The sequence below is a fragment of the Primulina huaijiensis genome, unplaced genomic scaffold (genome assembly GCF_012295235.1).
Source record: "Primulina huaijiensis isolate GDHJ02 unplaced genomic scaffold, ASM1229523v2 scaffold20025, whole genome shotgun sequence".
NCBI lineage: Eukaryota > Viridiplantae > Streptophyta > Magnoliopsida > Lamiales > Gesneriaceae > Primulina > Primulina huaijiensis.
Window position 1 is genome coordinate 91449 of NW_027351963.1, and position 21803 is coordinate 113251.

Genomic DNA, 21803 nt, shown 5'->3' on the forward strand with positions numbered 1-21803 from the left:
GTGTTCAGTATTATTATTATGTTTTGAGGCATTTTATTTTTTGTGGAGTGTGGACAATGACGGAAAGTAGGATCAAGTATAGTGGACCATTAATTATGCTAAAAATTGTTATCGTATATATATTACATATATTACAGCGGGATAAATTATTGCTCTAACTTAACTTTTCAAATTTTTCACATGCACATGCTTTAGAAACAACCGCACCACAAGAAATTCATTTATTAAACTTATATATAAAATATTACTGGCTTCTTTGGTTCAGTGATCTCGATAGTCCCCTCGAGCATCTTGGCCACCTTCCCCATCGATGGCCTCATATCAGGCCTGTCCTGAAGGCACCAAATCGCTGTCTTCACCATGCGATTGACGATATCAAAATGAGCTCGAGAGTCGTAGCTCTGCTTGATCCGACGGTCCAAAATGTCGTCCACGTTCACCTCCTTGAAAACCTTGTCAAACGCCCATCCGGGCAAGAACCATTGGTGACTCTCAACCTTCAAATCAAGTTGCTCGAAGTTTCTTGAACCGCTCACTATTTCCAGGAGGACTAATCCGAAGCTGTAAACATCTGCTTTTGAAGTAATTGGTCCGGGCTGTGTCCATTCTGGTGCTATGTACCCCCGGGTTCCACGCAGTCTTGATACACTCACCATGTCCTCTTTCTGCTTCAACTTGGCTAGCCCAAAATCCGAAACCTTGGGGCAGAAATCATCCCCTAGGAGTATGTTCTCAGGTTTGATATCACAGTGTAGAACCCACTCTAAGCATTCTTCATGCAAGTATGCTATGGCTCTAGCCACCCCTAGAGCGATCCTGTACCGAATATTCCAATCAAGGATCGGTTTCTTTTTTGAGCCAACGATAGGAATTGTTTCTTGATCCATCTCTGAAGATTCGACCTCAACCTCTTGGAACAGGAAGTCACTCAACGGCCCATTTGGCACGTGCTCGTATACCAATATTTTCGTACCCTTTTCGGCACAAAAACCCCACAATCTAACCAAGTTAAGGTGGTGCATTCGAGAAATAATCGTAACCTCAGCCCAAAAATCAGCATCACCACCAGTACTATTATGCAAACGCTTGACAGCTACGACCCGACCATCACTTAACTTTCCCATGTAAACGATACCAAAGCCACCTTTCCCAATCTCTGTTGAAAAGTTATTTGTGGCATCTTTAAGTTCAGCATAGCTAAACCTCTTCGGTCCACCGGAAGGCATAACTTCAAGGCCAAATGTCCTAGCCATGTCTCTATACTTGATGTACTTTTGCAAAAATGTCCAGAAGAAAAACACCCCACTTATAAGCTCAGCTGCAAATAGAGTGCATATAATCAATATATTCCTAGTGTTGGTCTTGGACCCAGTCGGGGGTAGAGGAAGGCTTATTCTCTCCGGACAAATAACCTCCATCAAATCGGTCATGCCAGTGAAGTTAGATACATCAGTTTCAGACTCGTCGACTCTCAAGAACATGGAGGTCTCCGTCCCTGGTGACCAGTATCCATCAATCATCTTATCTAGTTGTAAAACACAATAATTTGTTCCATCATACTTAAACATGAATCCAAGACAATTCGGAATGGCTAGACAACTGGCTTCACATGTCGAAAAATTTGTGGCCATGATGTTACTCTGATTCAAGCCTCCTGTGAAATTCACAAAATCCAATCTCAAAAACTTGGTCCTTCCAGTTTCCTTGATAGGAATTTTTCGTTCGCACGAGTCATGCGCTGCTTTCTTGAATCCAGGGGGGCAAACACAAGAAGTTGAGAGATTTGACGCATCATACATACATATAGAGTTTTCACCACAAATGCCATGAACTGTACACAACTGAAACACAGCTTGCCACCCTAAAATCCATTGTCTTGACCCGAAATCAAAACTATAGAGCCTAAGATTTCCATCATCATCAAGACTCAGTTTTCTCAACATTTTCACCCCAAAATCCATTGCATAATAAATAGAATTCTGACCATATGTCAAAATTCCATACTCATTCAAACTTTGAAAAGAAAAATTACGAAGATTAATCCAGTAAGTATCATTAGTACTCACCAAAAAGAGCTTCCTCGAATCAAACATGAACTTACCATTTTTGGATGTAAGAACAGTTCCGTTAATGTTTTGTCCAGGAAGAATCGTATCAGAAGGGAAATCAAAACTTTGAAAATCACCATAAAGAAGATTACCGGTAGAAAGCAACGAAAGCCCACTCCCATTTACACGGTCAACAGCCCGAAAGGGCCAGGAGTTCCCCCTATCAGTTGACAAGTTCACCAGCCGCAGCTCAAGGGAGGAAGAGATGAGCAAAGAACCGGAAGCGGACACAGGAGAAAAGATATTAGCCGACCAAACGACGGCGTCTTGTGAGACGTTGTAGAACCATACTGAGAAAGTGTAGAGGTTTTGGGAGCTGGGGAGAGGTAGAAAACCAGCGGCGAAGGAGGAATTCGGGGAGATTAGGATTTGGTTTTGGGTTGGAAGCCATGGGGAGTCAGAAACTGAGAATGATGAGATTTTTTTTGGCGGAACTTGCGAAGAAGAGAAGTGGAAAAACGAAAGGAAGAGGAGAAAAAAGGAGTAGAAATTGGAAGACATGAATGAAGATCTCATTGAAGATGGATCATTCGAAATGCAAGCAAGCAAGCTTTCACAAATTAGACGACTGGCTTTCAAAAAATTTGAAGAAGAGGGACCAAGTTTTTTGGAGATTTCTACTTTCGAAGCAGTGTTTTTTTTGCCCTTCTCGGTGTGATATGGAGACCAGACTGGACTGGCTCAAGCAGCCTGCAGAGGTCAACGGTTCGTGGGTTTCGGTCAGTTTTTGTCGCTCGGTTATATTTAACCAATTTAGCATTTGCCCCAGTCTGCAAGTTCTGATAGGCTTCCCATGTCGACTAGTCCTCGTACTTGTGTCGTGTTAAAGGGGCTGGATTTTTTTTAAAAATAATATGAAAATAATAATAATAATAATAATATTATTATTATTATTATTATTAAACATATATTTGATTTACATAAATATTTATTAAGCAAAAACCCTAAAATTAAAATATATTTGATTTACATAAATATTTATTATGCAAAAAACCTAAAATTAATTAAATATATATTTACGATAAAAAAATATTATAATAGACATGATATCAATACGTATTTTAAAATTTTATACATGAGGTAGAAGTCGTCGAGCCATCCATTATTGACATGTATCGTGTTGACTAAAAAATTGGATTTTATTAAATTATTATCATTTTTTAGACACAATTATTATCATATTAAATGAACATGATAGTTTCACAATATAAGCAGTTAGTTGGCTTTGACAATTAATGTTTAATATTGTAACAGATAATGTTGTAGTAAATATTATAATATCGAATATTTATCATTTAATCAGAAATTATTAATGTCCATGTCGTTACAACTTAATTTTTTTAAAATCTTATGGTAATATTTTAATTATACCCTTTATAAAAATTATAACTGCTAAAAACAAATCTAATCAAAAGTTGCTAACATACCATCGACTGAACTCTTGGCTTTTCAAATATATATATGGTTCAACTAGGCTTGTGATTGCAATTTTAGAAACTATGCTTCAGTACCAATGGAAAAATGGTGGAATCAATCATTTGAATATAGTTTACATTTTGATTCTTGGCGGTGTTAAATTAGTTTGAGTCGAGTTCAAATCGATTCGAAATAAAATTTATTTTATGCTTAATATAAGACATTAATCGATTATACATCACTGTTTTGTTCAAAATTTCGTTCAAGTTAAATGTCATGAACCCAACGGTTGCTGTCGCTAGAACTATCCGTGTAACTTCGATGACTGCTCATCCTTGGCTTCTAACTACTATACTGCTTTTGTAAGATCATATGCAAGGCTGCTCGATGAAGTTATCACTTACGTACGTTCTCCAGAAACGCTCGAACAAATTGCTGATCAAGATGAAGAAACGCTAGAGTATAAAACCAAAGACATGAGAAGAATGATAGAAACCTTGCCTCAACCCCAGAGTCTGATGGATCGTTGCATCGACTGTCATCCCATGGGTGCAGCTTCAAGATGCTTCCTCATCCAATCCGCCATGGAGCACATAATCCGAGATAGTTTTATGTGTTACTGTTAGGTGCCCATCAGTGATGCCGTACCTTCTATAGCTGGCTGGCCAACGTGCAACTTTCACCACAACAAGAAACAATGCAATATGATATGTTAGGATAAAACGGGGCTATGACGAATTGATTTTGACCTCTCCAAATATGCAGTAAACCAAGACGAAGACCACAAAGGTTTCCCGATCAAAACCCCGGTTACTGATAACCAACTCAACCCTAAGCAGATAGCCCCTAAGCACACAGCTCACCACACACAGTAGGCAAACTCAACCAAGGCTTGAAACAATACTGATCGAGACAGCACAAGGACCCGAGGACATCTTCCAATCTCACACACACTCTTGTATATCACTTTAGGAATAGAGAGGAAGAAGAGAAGAGAAGAGAATAGCTCACATACACCAAGCAAGAGCACTACACGCAGAAGAAGAATGAAGATGAGACAACAATATTTTCTTTCAATCTCTCGCTACTGCACTCTCACGCCTTGGCTATTGGCTACTGGGAACAATCGGTATTTAAGAATAATATATAACGACCTAGTAGGCCAATGCTTTAAGGGAATCGGCTTTGGGTTATTGGGCTTGGGATAAAGTTGGGCTAAACCCAACATTTACACCACTCTCAAAAGTTAGATTTCTATAATTTTATATAATCTGATCCAGTTAAAGTATCGTAGTAGCTTAGCAGCTTTTGGAATCTTTGAGAAAACATCATTTCAAGCCGAAAAAGTGTCCAAACATCACGATTTCTGCAAGTCTATGGGATATTGTGGATCCTATGAATATTCTTTAGTTGAACGAATCCCATAAATCCAGATACAAGCACTCGAAACATTTCTCAATGGGATGTGGTCCTTCACTGATCAGTCCTCGTCATCTAATGTGTGAACTCTCACGTCCAACGTGCAATTCCCATTGAGCTTCACCGACGACTCTAGCGAAAAGCAAGCTGTATCTAGACCAGAGAAACGGTTGTTTGTTGATCAAGTGGAGAAAGAGATGTAGAACTAGTAATGCGAATCCGGCTATGCAAGAAAGGCAAACACGATCGAGATTCAGTTACGTCTTCAATTCAATGAACAAGAAGATTTTTTAAACATCCAAACTTTAATCTTTGAAAAAAAATAACATGTGTTCGCCTCTAAATCATGCGGTTTAGTAACAAATAACATAAATAAAACAATCGATCTCAAACAAACCTTCAAAGAACACGTCTTTCACAATTTGAATGAATAACAATCGACAAACGTCACAAAATTATGAAATTTTGATAAGTTTGATTTTTGTAAAACATACAAAAGTGTGAAACAAAGCTGAAGTTTTTGCTTGAGAGAAAAACTCTAAATTTTCATTCAATAATTATCTATATATTTTTCAATAATGTTTACAAGGTGTTTATATGAAAAAATACAACAAAAATTGTAAGTTAAGATTTCCATGTTGAATTCTGCAGTGGGGTGCGCTGTGGCAGTGATTTTCATCCTTTGGGGCGGGGATTTTGGTCCGCTCAAGCGTTCTATCCTTGACATGGCGTGCTGGGACGTGTGTTTCTAGCCGTTAGGCACGTTTTGGCTGCCTTTCGGAATCATTTTACACTCGAATGCTTTGTTCTATCCACTTTTGGGGACTTTGATGAAAATAACATGATCGAAAATTTTATTTGGTCTTGGGGATTGAGTTTTCCTTTATTTTATGAATCTTTGTAATGATATGGTGTTAATCCACACTCTTCTATTATCATTCTTGGCCTGGATGCCCATGTCACGAGCAAATACGGATACCCACATTGCAAATGAATTTAATTCTCGTTAACAAGCAAGTAAAAGTAATTAATCTAACAGCAAATAATTTTATTCCACTACATCAATATCTACACCAAGCTTTCAAATTTGAGAAGAAATGTCAAATTTGATATCAAATTATAACAAATTCATCTACGACTAAAAAAAAGATATCCGTCTATATATGAATCTTACAAATTGAATAGATGGACACCATGAATATAACTAAGACGTACAGTATTCTGAGTGTTTTACTAGTTATGATAAATTTAATTAATAATATTTTAATTTGATATACTGTCGATTTAATATTAATATCATTTAAAAAAACCTAACGAAAATTTTCCATTCGATATGAATACGTATTAGACTATCGCCTCTACCAATCGTTTCCCCCCACGGCCAGAGCGGCGGCCAAAGTAACTGAAGTACACACCAACGTCCATCCTTCGCATCCAATAAAGTGAACAAGAAAAGGCAGTGAATTAAGATCGTCAACTTCGCTTTCTTCATGCTTTCAGATATCACAATATCCTCACCTACCACTCTTCTTCATCATAAATCAAAACTGCTTCATCTTTCCAAACACAAGGTCGGATTTTTTCAAGTTCATTTTGTAGAACCCTTTAATATTTCAATGGCGAAGAATGTTCCTTCATCAGGAACTCCATTGAAATGCGGCCGAAGTGAAGAGATCGAGAATAAAAAACCAATCTTTGATCCTCACAAAATTGACTCAAAGTTGGTTCAGGAAATGGCATATGATGCTCTGGTCTGGAGTTCTCTTCGTGGGCTTCTTGTTGGGGACAAGAATTCGCAGGTTGAAATTGAGTAAAGAGCTGACAGTATAATTTTTTGCTCCTTTTTTGGCATTATCATTTTTTGTTTCCTTGAATTCCAAGTTGTGTCTTTTTTTAAAAAAATTGTTTGTACTGTCATTAATTGCTATTGATTCGAGTAAAGATAGGTGATACTCTAACTTATTTTCATTGTTATTTTTCTGATTTTCCCATGGTCTTTTGGTGAAATTTTTGCAGTGAATTTGAGGCTAGTATCTGATCGTTTTGCTTTTAGGTGTAAAGTTTAATCATTTGATGCCTGGTATTTTAGCTGATTTAGTTCAATGTCGCTATATATTTTTGACAAAATTTCGCTTTGATGTCCGAATGTGGAAACGTTTTTTATTGTTAATTCCTCAGCTGAATCATTAGTTGGTTTTAGTTATAATATTTATGAACTTGCAGAGATCAGGAAGAGTTCCAGGGGTCGGCCTTGTTCATGCTCCAATATCTTTGCTACCTCTGCCATTTCCTGAAAGCTGTTGGAAACAAGCTTGTGAAGTTGCTCCGATTTTCAATGAACTCATTGACCGTGTAAGCTTGGACGGGAAATTCCTACAGGATTCGCTCTCTAGGTTGAAGCATTCCTGCTCTAAGTCAAACACACATCTGTGTATCCATTCATTCATTCACCATTTATCGTAAACTGATGGATGACTCAAATGCATATATATTGTGTGGTTTGCCTTAATGTTTAAGTGTTCGAGTGTCCTAACTGACCATAAACATACCTTTGTTAAGTTTTGGTTGAATCAAGTAATGCAAAATTTGATCTTTTATACGTTTCTTTTTTCCTTTTCAATTTTTTTGGTATCTCTGTAATAATTTCATTGTTCACCTTCTATTTCTAGAACCAAACAAGTGGATGCTTTTACATCTAGACTCCTGGATATTCATGCCACGATGTTAGACAGCAACAAGATAGAGGTATCTTCTTGTTTGGATTTATTTTGTCCGAAACCAATTGACGTAGGTTTGTTATTACTTATAATGATACTTGCTTTAGAATGATGTTACTGTTTTAGATTGCAAATTTTGTGGAAAAGAAGATTGAGGTAAAATGTTCTGTTAAAAAGTAGAGAGTGGAAATTAATCCAACAGAGTTGGGGTGTTATTCTTCTTTGACATATAGTTAGTTGGAAAGAATTACTCTATTAATGATTGTAAATTAAAATTTTCAGTTCATTCAAGTTCTTTCTGCTATTTTAATTTTAGTTTCTTTTGATTTAGTTCAAATAGTTATTTTGTAAAATTGTTAAATGGTTACTGATTATTTGCCAAATGTTATTTTTTGTGTCGCAGATTTAGAATTACCTTTTTTGTCCTTTTTCATTCGAGTAATAGGCATATTTAAATTTTTTAGAACTTATGTTTCCTTATCCATGATGCCACCATTGGGACATTAAGCAATCAAACCCCTGGTATGTGGAAGTACTATTAGAACTCAAACATCAAGTGAACGAAAATGTCTATCCTCAACTTATATTTGGTGAACGGAAACTAATTTTTGAATTCATGTTATATTCAAATTGCATAATTTACTACTCGTACTTGGAAGTGACTAAATACTCTTGGGAAGAAGGATTGTCAGTCTTTTAGGGCTATCATTGTTTCTGTTATTCTTTTTGGCATTTTCCTCTTCTTTTAATGGTTATCTTTACTTATCTTTTCCTTGTACATTATTAAAATATTCATAACACACCGCTCAACTTTATTTTGTCTATCTTATTGCAACCTCTAAACTAATTTTGACGAGATCTCTTGCTGACCTTAAATGAAGTAGATAGTATTTTTCTTCTATTTTGTAGGAAAGGGTGCTGATTTTTAGATACTTTATATTTAGGATATACGCTTAGGACTACATCGCTCAGACTATATGCTGGACGAGCAAACAAATTTACTACTCCAAATAGAGCTCAACACAATTTCATCTTCCTTTCCTGGACTGAGCTGTCTTGTTAGTGAACTTCACAGGTTATTCAGGATATTTTCTTATTTTTTTCATTTGTATCAAATAATATTCTTATTTTGTTTATGTATAGTCATTTTCCATCATATAATTCATATTTTATGACTTGTTCTTTTCCATTATATTATTCATATTAACATTTATTGCATCTAAAACATTACTCCTGAGGCGATTTAATTCATTTAAGTAAGCCCAAGGCTGTCTAAAGTAATGCTTGCATTTTTTGGGTTCTTTGTTGAACTAGAATATGGCACAAAAATTTTTATTTATCCTCTAAACGTGTTTCTTCCAATAGGACTTTATTTATTATTTCCTTGTAATTTTATGTAGACGTCTAAAATGTTGTGATGAACAGAAAATAATAATAAGACCTATCATATATAATTAAAGAGTGAAATCTTTGTAATACTTGAAAGTTTAGGACAGTTTGGATCCTCTACAGTCCTGTGGTGGTTTCTATGTCATTTTAGATTCTGATGGCTATTAAACAAACTGTTGTCGGTTTTTGTTGCAGCGGTTTGATAGTACTAAAGTGCATCTAGGTTGTCAGTTTTGCAACTTTTGAATTCTGTTATAAAAATAAAGGTTTCCGTTTCTGGAAAAAAAGGTTGGGTGCAGTAATAGGAAAGATAGGAGGAGAATGTGGAGGGTAGCAGCTTCACTGTTCGATTATTGCTCATTTTGTATTGGAAAATATCGCCCTTGTATTTTTAGTTCGTTGTCTGGGTTATCAATATCCCACGAATTATTTACAATTAAAATTAGGTGAATATAAAGAGGGGTATTGTTATTTTTAGGAGCCTGCTTCATCAGTTCAAACAGCACCTTGTGTTAGATCCCGGAAGGATTCCACAAAACAATGCGGTTGGTCAGTTTGCCGACGCAATGGCTAAAGCTTGGATCGAGTATAATAACCCAAGGTTGGTTAACTTATAATATGCTGTTTTTCTCCCTGAATTTTCTTGTCACCATCTTAATTAACATGCTATTCAGCGCTGTAGTTATGGTCGTGGTTCAAACTGAAGAACGGAACATGTATGATCAACATTGGCTTTGCACAGTATTAAAGGAAAGATATCCATTTCCGTACCGTGAATACCGAATTTACCGTTTACAACATTTTTATGTATTATCATCCTCTTTTTTATTATTTTTTCGTAAGATTTCTTCTGGAGATATATCCTTAGCTAGATAATACATTTCATGTTAGAAGCATTAGAAAGACATTGGCGGAGATTGATGCACAAGGAAAGCTTCTGCCAGATGGAACACTTATTGTGTAAGCGTTAAATGAGACTTAAATATTACGTCAAAGTTGGTGGCTTGTCTGCTTGAACCTTTAGAGCTACATTTGTAGGGATGGTGAATCGGTGGCAGTGGTTTACTTTAGAGCTGGCTATGCTCCAACTGATTATCCTTCAGAATCGGTGAGTCAACTTGTTTTTTGCTTTGTGTTTCCCCTTTAGAATGAGTGAACTTGCCAGTTTTTATTCTATTCGCCTGATTTAAAGTTCTCATGTAGGAATGGAAAGCTCGATTACTGATGGAAAAATCATCGGCAGTCAAATGTCCTTCAATTTCTTATCATTTGGCTGGCACCAAGAAGATTCAACAAGAGCTGGCAAAACCCAATATACTCGAACGGTGATACATCTACAACAGTTTTGTAAATGCAGAATATTATTAAATATATTAATAGTGAAGGTTTTGGTTCCTCGATATGAATTATGTTTTTTTTTTTCAAGTTTATTCAAGCTGTGACCTTGTATTTTGAATCGAGGGTGAGAAAGGGTTCACAATGGTTTTGTGAATGTGTTCAAATTTTTGCAATTTGTACCTTCAATGCGTTCTCGGATTAGTTTCTCTGTTTTCCAAGCAGTTTTCTTGAAAACAAAGAGGACATTGCTAAAGTGAGAAAATGCTTTGCTGGGTTGTGGAGTTTAGAAGACTCGAACATTATCAAGGATGCAATCGAGAGACCTGGATCTTACGTCATGAAGCCCCAACGGGAAGGAGGAGGTCCGAGTTCAGACTTGTTATTAATCTAATGCAAATTATTGCTATAATCATCGACAAATTTTCAACTTTTCAATTTAGGCAACAATATATATGGAGATGATTTGAAGTTGGCACTCGAAAGAATGGAGAAGGTCGGCAATGAGGAAAATGCATCCTATATTCTTATGCAGAGGATTTTTCCAGCCATTTCTCCTGCAATTCTGATGCGAGAAGGCGTTTCTTTTAACGATAACGTTGTATCAGAACTTGGGGTGTATGCAGCGTATGTAAGGTGAGAAATCTAGCAATGATTTCTACAGAAAAAAACAATCAAATGATTATATGACTCGAAAATTTTTACAGGAACAAGGATAAGGTGATCGTGAACGAGCATTGTGGTTACTTGATGCGAACGAAGGTCTCATCTTCAAACGAGGGCGGCGTTGCAGCTGGTTTTGCAGTTTTAGACAGCATGTATTTAGTTTGAGTGGTGAGTTCTTGTGGCTATGTTGATTAAGTTTTCAGGTTGTCTGTTTTGTAACTTAGATACAGTGGGCAGGCTTTGCAATTGGTTAGCAACTTAAAATATTCTTGGACTTGGTTTAGGCCAAGGGTGCAAATGAATTTATCTAAACCTTGTGAGCTTTTCAAGGAAGATTGTATACATTATTTGATCCGTATTCGAAATTAACAATCCAAAAGTCGAGTTTGAGCATGTTTGAATATATTTTGGACCCAAATTATTTAATCTGGCTGCAGAGCAGGGCCGGACCTCTTGCGAGGCTGGATAGGCCACCGCCTCAGGGCCGGGCACTTACAGGGGCCAAAAAAACTCATTGGTCTTATGTTGTTGAGGTATGCACCTAAATAATATGAGCATTGGACTTTAAAAAAAATGGACATTGACCCAATGAGAATATAATTAAATAAAATGATTGTGTTAATTGAGGATTTAATCTAATTGTGTAGAGCTCGAACAATAAAAATACACGGCTCATTGATTAAATTTTTAAAAAAATTGTATCCATTAAATAGTAATGTTTGTCTAATATATTTATCATTTATATCGGATCGGGTTGGATTTTTATACTTCACTTGTTGATTATTTTGCCTCTTCTCTTGAACTTATGTAGTTGATTCATTTCAAAAAATAAAAATTTGTGATACTTACCTATTTTATATATCTCTATTTTTCATTTTCTTAAATGAAATATTATATATATTATTTAAAACAAATCATATATTATATTTTTACAATATTGGTTCAATATATTTATCATTTTGTTATTTTAATAGTTTATATCGATAAATTTCAATTAAAGTAATATTTTTTGTAATTTTTGGCAATTTCAATCTTTTTCTAATATATATTGTTCATGCGACACTACATTACATTAGAACCAGTCGATATTGTAACACATGAAATAAAAATCGTAAAGAGATGAATATATAAATCATAAATTATGTTTTTCAAAAATCTATTGTTTAATTATTTTTAGATCCAAGAATAAGCAATAAAGTTGTTTCAATCGGTCAGGCATAAGATTTGTCATCAAAATGGCCTTTTGAGATTCTTGAAATCAAAAGAATCTATACATTCCACGCTATTTCTATATAGATTCAATATCTTCAAAAGCTCAGTCACCTTCTCCTTTGTTGTTTCCTTGCAACCAACCTGCAAAAGCAACAGCAACTTCTGGAAAGCGCCTACTCGAAGTGCTTCAAGCGCAACAATCCCTTCTCCATCTTCATCGTCCTTTCCCAATCTCCATAGAATTGAAACGGAAAAGTCTGAAGCCAAATCCGAAACGCGCAACAATTTCTTCACCAGAAGTGGCACTGCTAGAACATTTTCACACACCTTGTTTCTCCCTTCCCTATGACTACAAATCCCATCCAAGACACCTAAAGCCTTCTCACATATGCTTCTTTCAGAATCCACGAGAATCTCGAGAAGATTTTGAACCATCCCCATTTCAAGAAATCTTGATATGATAGCTTTCTTGTCTGAATTCAGCTGAGATGATGTTATTATATAGTACATTGCTAACAGGCTTGCTTTTGTTGTGGTGGGGCAAATGGGCTCTTTGATCAACTTCACTAAGGCATCTAAAAGCCCTTCAATCTTGACCAAATCCTCAACCATTTCTTGATCATTGCAAGAAAGTATTACTTTTAAGACTAATACCGCATTTCTTTGACTAGGCAAACTCCCAAATCTCGAGAACCACACGATGGAATGTAAGGATTCACTTGTGGACATATTCTTCTTCGTCTCCTCGTCAAGAGGCGACGCTAATGATATCGTCAACATGGACAAGATTTCTTCACATAATGCAACGTGTTCATTGATCGAATCCCTCTTGGATAAGGCCTCAAATGCAGCAGATAAAACCCTGCCGGCCCTGTTCGAGACAATACATCTCTTGTTTCTATCACTTTCTTTAGCCAAAGACTTTATCATTGACACCAAACCTAGGCAAGATTCGTCATCTTTTCTTCGTATCGCATCCTCGATTTTTGTGAGAATCTCCAAAACTTCATGGGAAGTTATAGGAATTCTAGGAGTTGGAATCCTTTCCACCCCATAAGACCTATTCTCCACACACCAATCTTGAATGATTTTCCTTATGGCATGATTAGGTATAGGCTCAAGATCTCTCAAGACCCTCTTGGTGATGGGACATGTAACATTACCCGCCTCGATCCACTTCTCGATGCTCTCCCTATCGTATGTTATCCCAGTCGATAACGTCACTGGATCTTTCATCAAGTCGAGTGAAATTGGGCAACGAAAATGGCTCGGTATTGCTAGCTCCATGTTAGCATTATCTTCCTCCTCCAAACTTTGCTTCTTTGCTGCACGACGTGCAGATATTCTCCTTCTCCATGTTGAAATCATTCGTAAAGCACGAAGTGAAATGGATCGAAACTATATAAAACAAGATAAAGATGGAAAACAAACGGGTATATATTGATCAAGAATAGATATGTAATAAGTTTGAACGAGTAATTTCGAGTTCGTTGGGTTTTGCTTCTTTCTTGGGAACTTGAGATGGTATATATAAGTATAACATATGTCGCATATGCTTTATGGGTTTTTGGTACGAATTTCAAAACATAGGAATAATAGTTTTATAAAATCAAGAAACGTTCAACACCGGTTTGTGAGTGTGTGCATATGGAAAATTGTAGGGAAGAGATTTGAATATTGACCATTGAATATTTGGTGAGTCGGGAAAAAACATAAAATAAGATATAATAATACGATTGAATCAAAGGTTTTGACCCGAATCCGTCAATGGGTCCGCGGGACTGACCGACTCCGTATGCGGTGGCGTGTGAAGACTCCAGGGACAAAACGGAAAAACGTGTTTCCATACTTTGAAACTCTCTGACTTGTTTATGTGCAGAACTGTTGTCAATTCGGCAGGGGAAGGTTCGGATGCCCGTTCCGGGTTTTAATCCGGGTCGGGCTATTCAAATACTCATTGAACTATTTGTTATATCTTTGTCCTNTTATAAATTCTTGCATGTTTTATATTGTTTTAAGAGTTTATAAGATGTGAGGTTTTATTTTAAACAAAAGTGATTAAAGTGTTTGGATAAAATAATACATTGGATCTTAAAATTATTTATGTGTTTGGTATATATAAGATCTTTTTGTTATGATAATTACCAAAAAAATGACATAAGAATATAAAAATCATATAATAGTTATTTTTTTGTAAATAATAATAATTATTCTAGAAATAGTAATGAGGCGGGTGAGTTTGTCATCCTTATTCATGCATCCCTTACCTCGCGAAGATTAAATCTACATCCACGTCCTCATCACCACTTCGAATATAACTAGTTGAGTTGGAAAAAAAAAGTTCTCAAATTTACTTAAACAATATTGATACAACAATTCACTTGCGTATATGAATATTAATATCATTTACACCATATAAACATTAATAATGCATGGCTTAATAAATAACAAAGATGAAACTACATCATTATCATGGGACGACCGGTTGGATCATGAACCATATTCGATGGTTATGGTTTTAGAATTTCTTTGTTTGATTTGTTAATTATTAGGAAAAGTTAAATTATTATTATCATCGATGAGAGTCCGAAAATGAGGATAACATCCCCATACCCACACCGATTTACAGCGGGGATTTCAAAAATCCATGAACCCGTACTCATGCCCAAAAACGTATACTCAAACCCGTCCCATTTCGAGTTTTAACCCATTGCGCCCTGAACCCGCGAGGAAAATTCATATATAAGACAAACAACCTCCTAGTATCATTATACATCTATTTATTCATTAACAAATTTATCTTTTTGAATTATATATATACTAGCGAACTGGGAACACACAATTACCGAAATAAATAAATATTTAAGATAATTCAAAACTTAATTCCTGATTGCATAAACAGTATTCGAAATTGAAAAGCATAACAATTGAATCTCAAATTTCAAATGACTACGACAACAAACTTTTTAAATTATGATTATCAAGTAAGAAATTAGATATACAAGACAAATGGAGAGATATTTAACCGAAACTGCAATGAAACTTTTACAAAGCTCGTGCAACTCAACCAAATATAGTTCTGAGCCAGTTGCGACATACATGCATGTGCATGTTAACTATCATCTATTTTGTATGATACCGTTGATATAAAAAAAAAAAAAAAAAAAAAAAAAAAAGCTAGCTCGGGCAAATCAACCAAAAAGGGTCTCGTTTCTTGAAAAATTTAGCCCAGACAAGATTCTGAATGTTAAGATCCAAAAATTGGCATCAAAACTACAATTTTTTAGCAACTTGAATATGAGAACTGTTAAAAGGTAATGATAAACCATGAGCGATGAGAAAAAGCCAAAAAGAATTTATGCATGGTGTTTCAAATAAACAATTACAACATTAAAATCTTTGGAAAACGTACAGAGGAGCAATGCAAACAACAAAGAGTTTAAAACAAATAGAATTTCTGACCTAATTAGCGTCAAGCTTACACAAAGCCATTCAAGTTTCTACTATCATTTTGTTTGAATGGATACATTTAAAATATCATCAAATAATTAAATATAAACCATAAAAATTATCAATCTAAATTGATGGATCCATGAATTAACATTGGCTTATCCAACACTGTTATGGATGAGAATCTTTGGATTTTCGATTTTATTTCATCAAAATGTTGAACATGCAACAAAACGATGGTTAGAAAATCAATGTACAGTTTCAAAAAATTGATCAAATTTATAAAATAAATACGAATGTTGGTAAAAGAATAAATCAATCGCGAGTATAATTCTAATTCTTTTTCTTGAGTATCTAAGTAAGACATTTTTACAAACACACACTTTGCGAATGGTACCTACCCTTCCATCTTCTAGACCAACGCGGAGGAAACTTACTACCAGCCAAGAAAAAAAAAAAGCATAACAATTTAAACCAATAAATTACAGCAAATCAGGGAAGTTGAAATCGAGCGTGTCAATGAATGGGACGATTCAGTTTCTGAAAACCGTGTTTGAGGGAAATGGTTATAGGGCAGCATGTATCGATTCAATCAAAGAACAACTGATTTGGTCGGGAAACATCAACTGATTGACATTAAATATCTGGTGGTCCTACTAACGTTCAAGTGTACATTAGTGATATGGCCCAAACTTCCATTAATTTTGAGATGGGTCCAAGGAAAGCATTCATGAACCAAATCTTTTTGTATTATAAAGTTATTTTGAAATAATCCAGTGGATCAAAATTTTTGATAAAAAAAAATTTAAAAAGATTGATTTGTTTATATATAAATTGAAGGATTGTTATCTTACACAAAAATATTAGTGGGTAAAGTACAGAGGAATATCATAAATTGACACAGAGACCATAAAATTAATTATATGCGCAATGCAATGGTAGACATGGATCATGGTTGGGATGAAACAGAGTTTACTAACAAACTCCCCAAACAAATAAAATCTAACTAAAACTATCTCTTTGTTTGAGGAAAACGTTGAAAGAAAGAACAGGGGTGAGTTGAAACTTCTCTAAATTAAGATTAACCACTTGAAATTTTCATCACCCGAGCACCATTCGTGCGCACAGGCAAAGCAACTTGCTAGAAGACAGAATACACAAGAAAAACTCCAACCTCGGCCCTAATCTCAACGTCCATCGGCTGATGTGAACGAGTCAGCAAACCCAGATGGTCGAGTCGGTATGCTCGTCTGAGTATTATCGTTGCTACCAAAGTAAGAAGAAGAGCCATCGAAGGAATTCGTTCCCTCAAGAGCCTGCCATTTCTTGACTGCTTGAGGTAAGGTCATATCATAATCAATCCCATATACATCATCTGGATCAGCTGGTTCCGATGGTTTCCAGAGTTCCGCGAGAGACGACAGCACGTTCACCGAATGGCTCATATCAGGACGTTGATGTGGTTCTCTTGAAGAGCAGTGGCCGGCCAGCTCTGCCACAGTGCTGATGCTAGAAAGAGTTTCTTCATTGAGGTTGATAGTAGGATCGATGGATTTTCGGAAGGTGTCTTTGTTGATGAGCATTCTGCGGAACCATGGCACTAGATGCTGGCTGTCGTCTGGGTAAGACTCGTCTAAGGCTTTTCTTCCGGTGATAAGTTCCATTAGAATCACTCCAAAGCTGAATACGTCGATTTTGGTACTCACTCTGCCGGTTACTATTCAATTATGCAAAGAAACCATATTCAGATGAGGAAAGCAAGGAAACAACCGCATATAAAATGTCTGTTGCCCCATAGGTTGAACGAATGTCAAATCTTCAGGTTCAACAGAGCTAGATTCAATGTTCTTTTTATATGTGGAACAAAGAGCATGAAACATGTCTCATTAGCATGTTTGGTTCCAGGTATTGTTGACCACGTTCACAAGATGCACATGCAAGTACAAAATTAAGAGTTAAAATTTCTTATCAACTTGAATCTCTTCAAAGGAAGGAGCGTTAAGACGTGTTAATCATTTATACTTGAAAATAATCATGTCAATGCAATCAAGGAACTTCTTGCCGACAGCTAAAATTTGACGGAGTAAATCAAGGAACTTCCGTGAAACAATTATCACAATTTTAATATCAAACAAATAGAGCTCTTACAAATAGGGGGCGGGGGATAATATATATATGTATATATACCTGCATATTCCGGCGCAAGATAGCCAAAAGTTCCAGCCAATCTAGTAGCAATTGAAGCTTTACCGTCAGGGGCGAGGCGAACAAGCCCAAAATCTGCAACTTTAGCCCTCATATCATCTCCAAGAAGAATGTTCGATGGTTTAAGATCCCTATGAATAAAACTCTGTTGAGCTAAACCATGCAAATATTCGACACCCCTGCCAACATCCAATGCAATAGCCAGCCTTTTCGTCCATTCCAGAGGTTTCAACCCTTCTTCCTTCCAGTTAAAAAGAAACCTACTAAGTGTCCCCTGTGGCATGTATTCATAGACAAGCAGCCTCTCGTTTCCATCTAAGCAATATCCCAAAAGTTCAACCAGATGCCTGTGCCTGACTTTTGTAAGAACAGCGATCTCAGACTTGAACTCATCTAATCCCTTCTCGCTCATCACTCCAGATTCCATCCTCTTTACCGCAATCTTCGTCCCGTCATGCAACTCCCCTTTATAAACCGTTCCAAATCCACCTCTGCCTAGCATATTTTGTTCACTAAAGTTGTTTGTCACATTTTTCAGCACTTGGATAGAAATCACCATGTTACCTGTCTCAACAATGTGAATGTCTCTAGGCCCACTGCTCACATGACTCTGAGTCTCACTCATCCCACCATTAATGCTTGAACCGGCAATAGTAATCTTAACAGCATCTTCGGACCCAGAGTCACGAGGATGTATAACCACGGTATGAGGTGACTGTACTATACCGGATCGCTTTCGTTTGGTTCGATAAAGGCAAAAGACCAATGCTCCGGCAAAGACGAGGGCACAAACACCACCAACAACGGATCCTACAACCACACCAGTTGATATCTTCCCACTGCCATTCGATCTTGATCTTCCATCATCATCTGAAGGGGATCCAGGAGAATTTCCACTCCCACCCTGTGGTGGAGGCGGAGCATTCTTCCCAATGTTCAAGTTTCCATTAGTGTTGACCGACACACTACTCTTAAAAATTGGTACTGGCCCATAAATTTGATTATCTGAAACATCCAACACTGTAAGATCGGGAAGGTTCGTCAATTCATTGGGAATAACACCTGTCAAGAAGTTATCAGACAGAATCAATCTCTGCAGAGTTGTGATTTGTGAAAAATTAGGAGAAATAGTTCCTCTTAGATTCATTCGATGAAAATTCACCACGGTGATCTTCCCACTGCTACAAGTAATCCCCTTCCAAGAAGCACATGGGTCGTTCCCTTCCCAAACCCCAGCAAATTGAACAGGATACCCAAAATCCTTAACCACATTGAGAAGCGTATCAACTCGTGGATCGCATTTCACACCCGGATCAGGTGAACAAAAACTGTTACTATCAGCCCTCATATCCACCAGTACCGTGTCACTGAAGCTCGGAGTCTTCCCTTGTAACTTGTTGTTCGTTAAATTCACCATCACCAGTGACTTCAATCCAACCAAAGAATCAGGCACGGGCCCGGTCAAACTATTATCCCGTAAACTCAAGTTCTGCAACTGAGTTAAGCCAGTGAAATCCGGTAATGGCCCCGAAAATAAATTTCCATGCAACCAAACCTCAGTTAACTGAGTCATATTTTGTAAAATATCCACCGAACCGTTCAATCTAGCGCTACCCTTCTGACTATTGAGCCACAGTCTCTGTATGCTAGAGCCCGAAAAAGTAGATGGCAACGGGCCCTCTAGATAATTAAACGCTAAACGCAAATCCACTAAGCTCGGAAACGTATCAGGCCCAAAAAAATCAGGCAAGAATCCAGAAAGATTGGTACCCGTGGCTGAAAAAGTTTGCAAAGTAGACGCAGCCTTGATACTTTCAGGGATAACCCACGAGTCGAAGGGATTGTATTCCAAGAAAACATCTTGCAACGAGTTCATACCATGGAAAAAATCTGAGGGAATCGAAGAGAAATTGTTGTTGCTCAGCAAAAGGCTCTGAAGCGAGCTCAACCCTGCAAAACTCGGCAGCGGGCCAGTGAGATGGTTTTTCATAACTTCAAACACCTGCAAAGACGCCAGTTTATTGAGGTTAGAAGGAAGAGACCCTTCAAGGTTCTGATTCCCGATCTGGATCCGGGTCACCCGTTTATCCGCGGAACATTGCACGTTCTTCCAACTACAGGGGTCCGAGTCGACCCAACCGAGCTGGCTAGGTGAATTGAGGCTCCTCTTGAGGTCTTGCATAACCGCCGCATCAGGTGACTGCGATCGGCCAACGGCGGCTAAAACCGAAAACACAGCGAATAGAAGCGTTCTCGAGGCCATTATTCCCAGAGAGTGAAATGGGTTTGAAGAAAATTATTGGGTCTGGCTCAGAATCTCACATTCCATAAAAAATCTTCATTTTATTCACTATTCTGAGATTCTTTTCACCTTTCCCTCGATCAGTCGCTAGAGTTCTATCTTTTCAATAAAGGAGAAAATGAAATTAAAAAAAAAATAAAAAAAGCAGTGTGCGTGTTTTTACGCAGGATCGCGAAGTACGAAAGGTGAGAATTCGGGAAGAAGTGGGGTGTGATTTCTTGCATAGGAGGAGGAAACAGTGTGTATGTGGAATGGGATACAGTTGTCACATGGGGGTGGGATGTAAATTTTGGCCCATATTTACGTGTGGGCCCATTTAGAATTTCTTTTGCGGATTATCAATATTTAAGAAGATTAATTCGGAGATCATAAAGTAATAAGCATAAATTTAATGGAGTTTATTAATAAAAAATATATATAGATATTTATAATAACTATTTAATTCTATAGATAATATCACGATGATTATACACCATGAAATCAAGATGTCTCCTTGATTATCAGAAATATTTTTCATCATATAACCATTTTCACAATATTATATCAAATTTAACTAACTTATGGATGATATCGTAATTTGAAAACATACAATTGTCTATGTATTCGAATTCAATAATTTTAAATACAAATTTACATAACTTTTTTTTTACTTTACTCAACATTTTTTGTTTAATTTTCCACAAAAAGTGTGCACCTTGCATGTTGATATATTTTAATTTAATTAATTAATGGCTTCCGACTATTGATTTGCATTGTGATTAGGTGGGAAAAAAAATTCAATGAAAATAAACTAGTGTATTTATGTGGACAAAATTGAAAATTTATGAATATAAAGCCCGCGGCCCCTCCATTATCTTCTCGGATTCTTGCAAGGTATTTAAATAAGTAAAATATTAATCAATCAACTTATTACATTCAGTGGATAGAAACAATTTATTTTTATTTTTCTTACTAGAAATTCAAAGCTGCTACCCTTCATTATACATTTGAATAAAGACTCGAACTAACATAATATTCTATAAATTAAGTTAATCAGGTAAATTATATCGGAGAAGAAAAAATTTTTGTAAGAAGAATATTGACGAATCGTCCAACTGCTCCACTAATTTATTTAATATCAAGTTATGAACTATTTTGTCATTGTTTTAAATTTGTTTGCCATGTATAGAAGAATACATACATCATACACGTAATGATTATTTTCCACTCCAAATATTTAAATTGATGAAGAAAAAACTATGAAAAAAGATATACGTGTATACATATCTTTTTCTCAATCCAAAATTAATTGTTCTAAAAAGAAATATTTCAGATTAAGTTAATGGATTAAAAGTCGACTCTTTTATAAAATCAAAACAGCGAATCAAATTCAATTGGTTAGCAGGATTTGGTGTTTAAAAGACGTGGAGGGGGAATGATTTCCTATAATTGCTGCTTTAATTGTGGTGACAAAATTAACTCTCAGGTTGACCAATACCGAAAATTACTCCTATTTCAATGTAATTAGATATCGTAGATTTCTCATATTTTTATGGAAGTTAAATATATATTGATGATCTAATGACTAATATTTGACCACATTAT

The 21803-nt window shown here is 36.3% G+C and overlaps 4 protein-coding genes across 4 annotated transcripts; 1 reads left to right on the plus strand and 3 right to left on the minus strand.

Moving 5' to 3' along the window:
• Positions 1–108: 108 nt before the first annotated feature.
• LOC140966073 (G-type lectin S-receptor-like serine/threonine-protein kinase At1g34300) lies at positions 109–2783 on the minus strand. The gene has a single exon (XM_073426399.1). The coding sequence runs from the start codon at positions 2622–2624 to the stop codon at positions 231–233; it is 2394 nt and encodes a 797-aa protein (XP_073282500.1). The 5' UTR covers positions 2625–2783; the 3' UTR covers positions 109–230.
• Positions 2784–6284: 3501 nt separating this feature from the next.
• Positions 6285–11422, plus strand: LOC140966110 (glutathione synthetase, chloroplastic). The gene is made up of 12 exons (XM_073426448.1): positions 6285–6742; positions 7167–7336; positions 7613–7688; positions 8605–8735; positions 9528–9650; positions 9724–9816; positions 9941–10009; positions 10088–10157; positions 10253–10374; positions 10610–10749; positions 10828–11020; positions 11092–11422. Exons 1-12 carry the CDS (start codon positions 6434–6436, stop codon positions 11213–11215), a joined length of 1620 nt encoding a protein of 539 aa, XP_073282549.1. The 5' UTR covers positions 6285–6433; the 3' UTR covers positions 11216–11422.
• A 791-nt stretch (positions 11423–12213) lies between these two features.
• Positions 12214–13942, minus strand: LOC140966056 (U-box domain-containing protein 20-like). The gene has a single exon (XM_073426354.1). The coding sequence runs from the start codon at positions 13628–13630 to the stop codon at positions 12281–12283; it is 1350 nt and encodes a 449-aa protein (XP_073282455.1). The 5' UTR covers positions 13631–13942; the 3' UTR covers positions 12214–12280.
• A 2658-nt stretch (positions 13943–16600) lies between these two features.
• Positions 16601–20462, minus strand: LOC140966048 (receptor protein kinase TMK1-like). The gene is made up of 2 exons (XM_073426336.1): positions 17900–20462; positions 16601–17429 (listed from the first exon to the last, which is right to left on the minus strand). The coding sequence occupies exons 1-2, from the start codon at positions 20178–20180 to the stop codon at positions 16900–16902; spliced, it is 2811 nt and encodes a 936-aa protein (XP_073282437.1). The 5' UTR covers positions 20181–20462; the 3' UTR covers positions 16601–16899.
• Positions 20463–21803: the final 1341 nt, after the last annotated feature.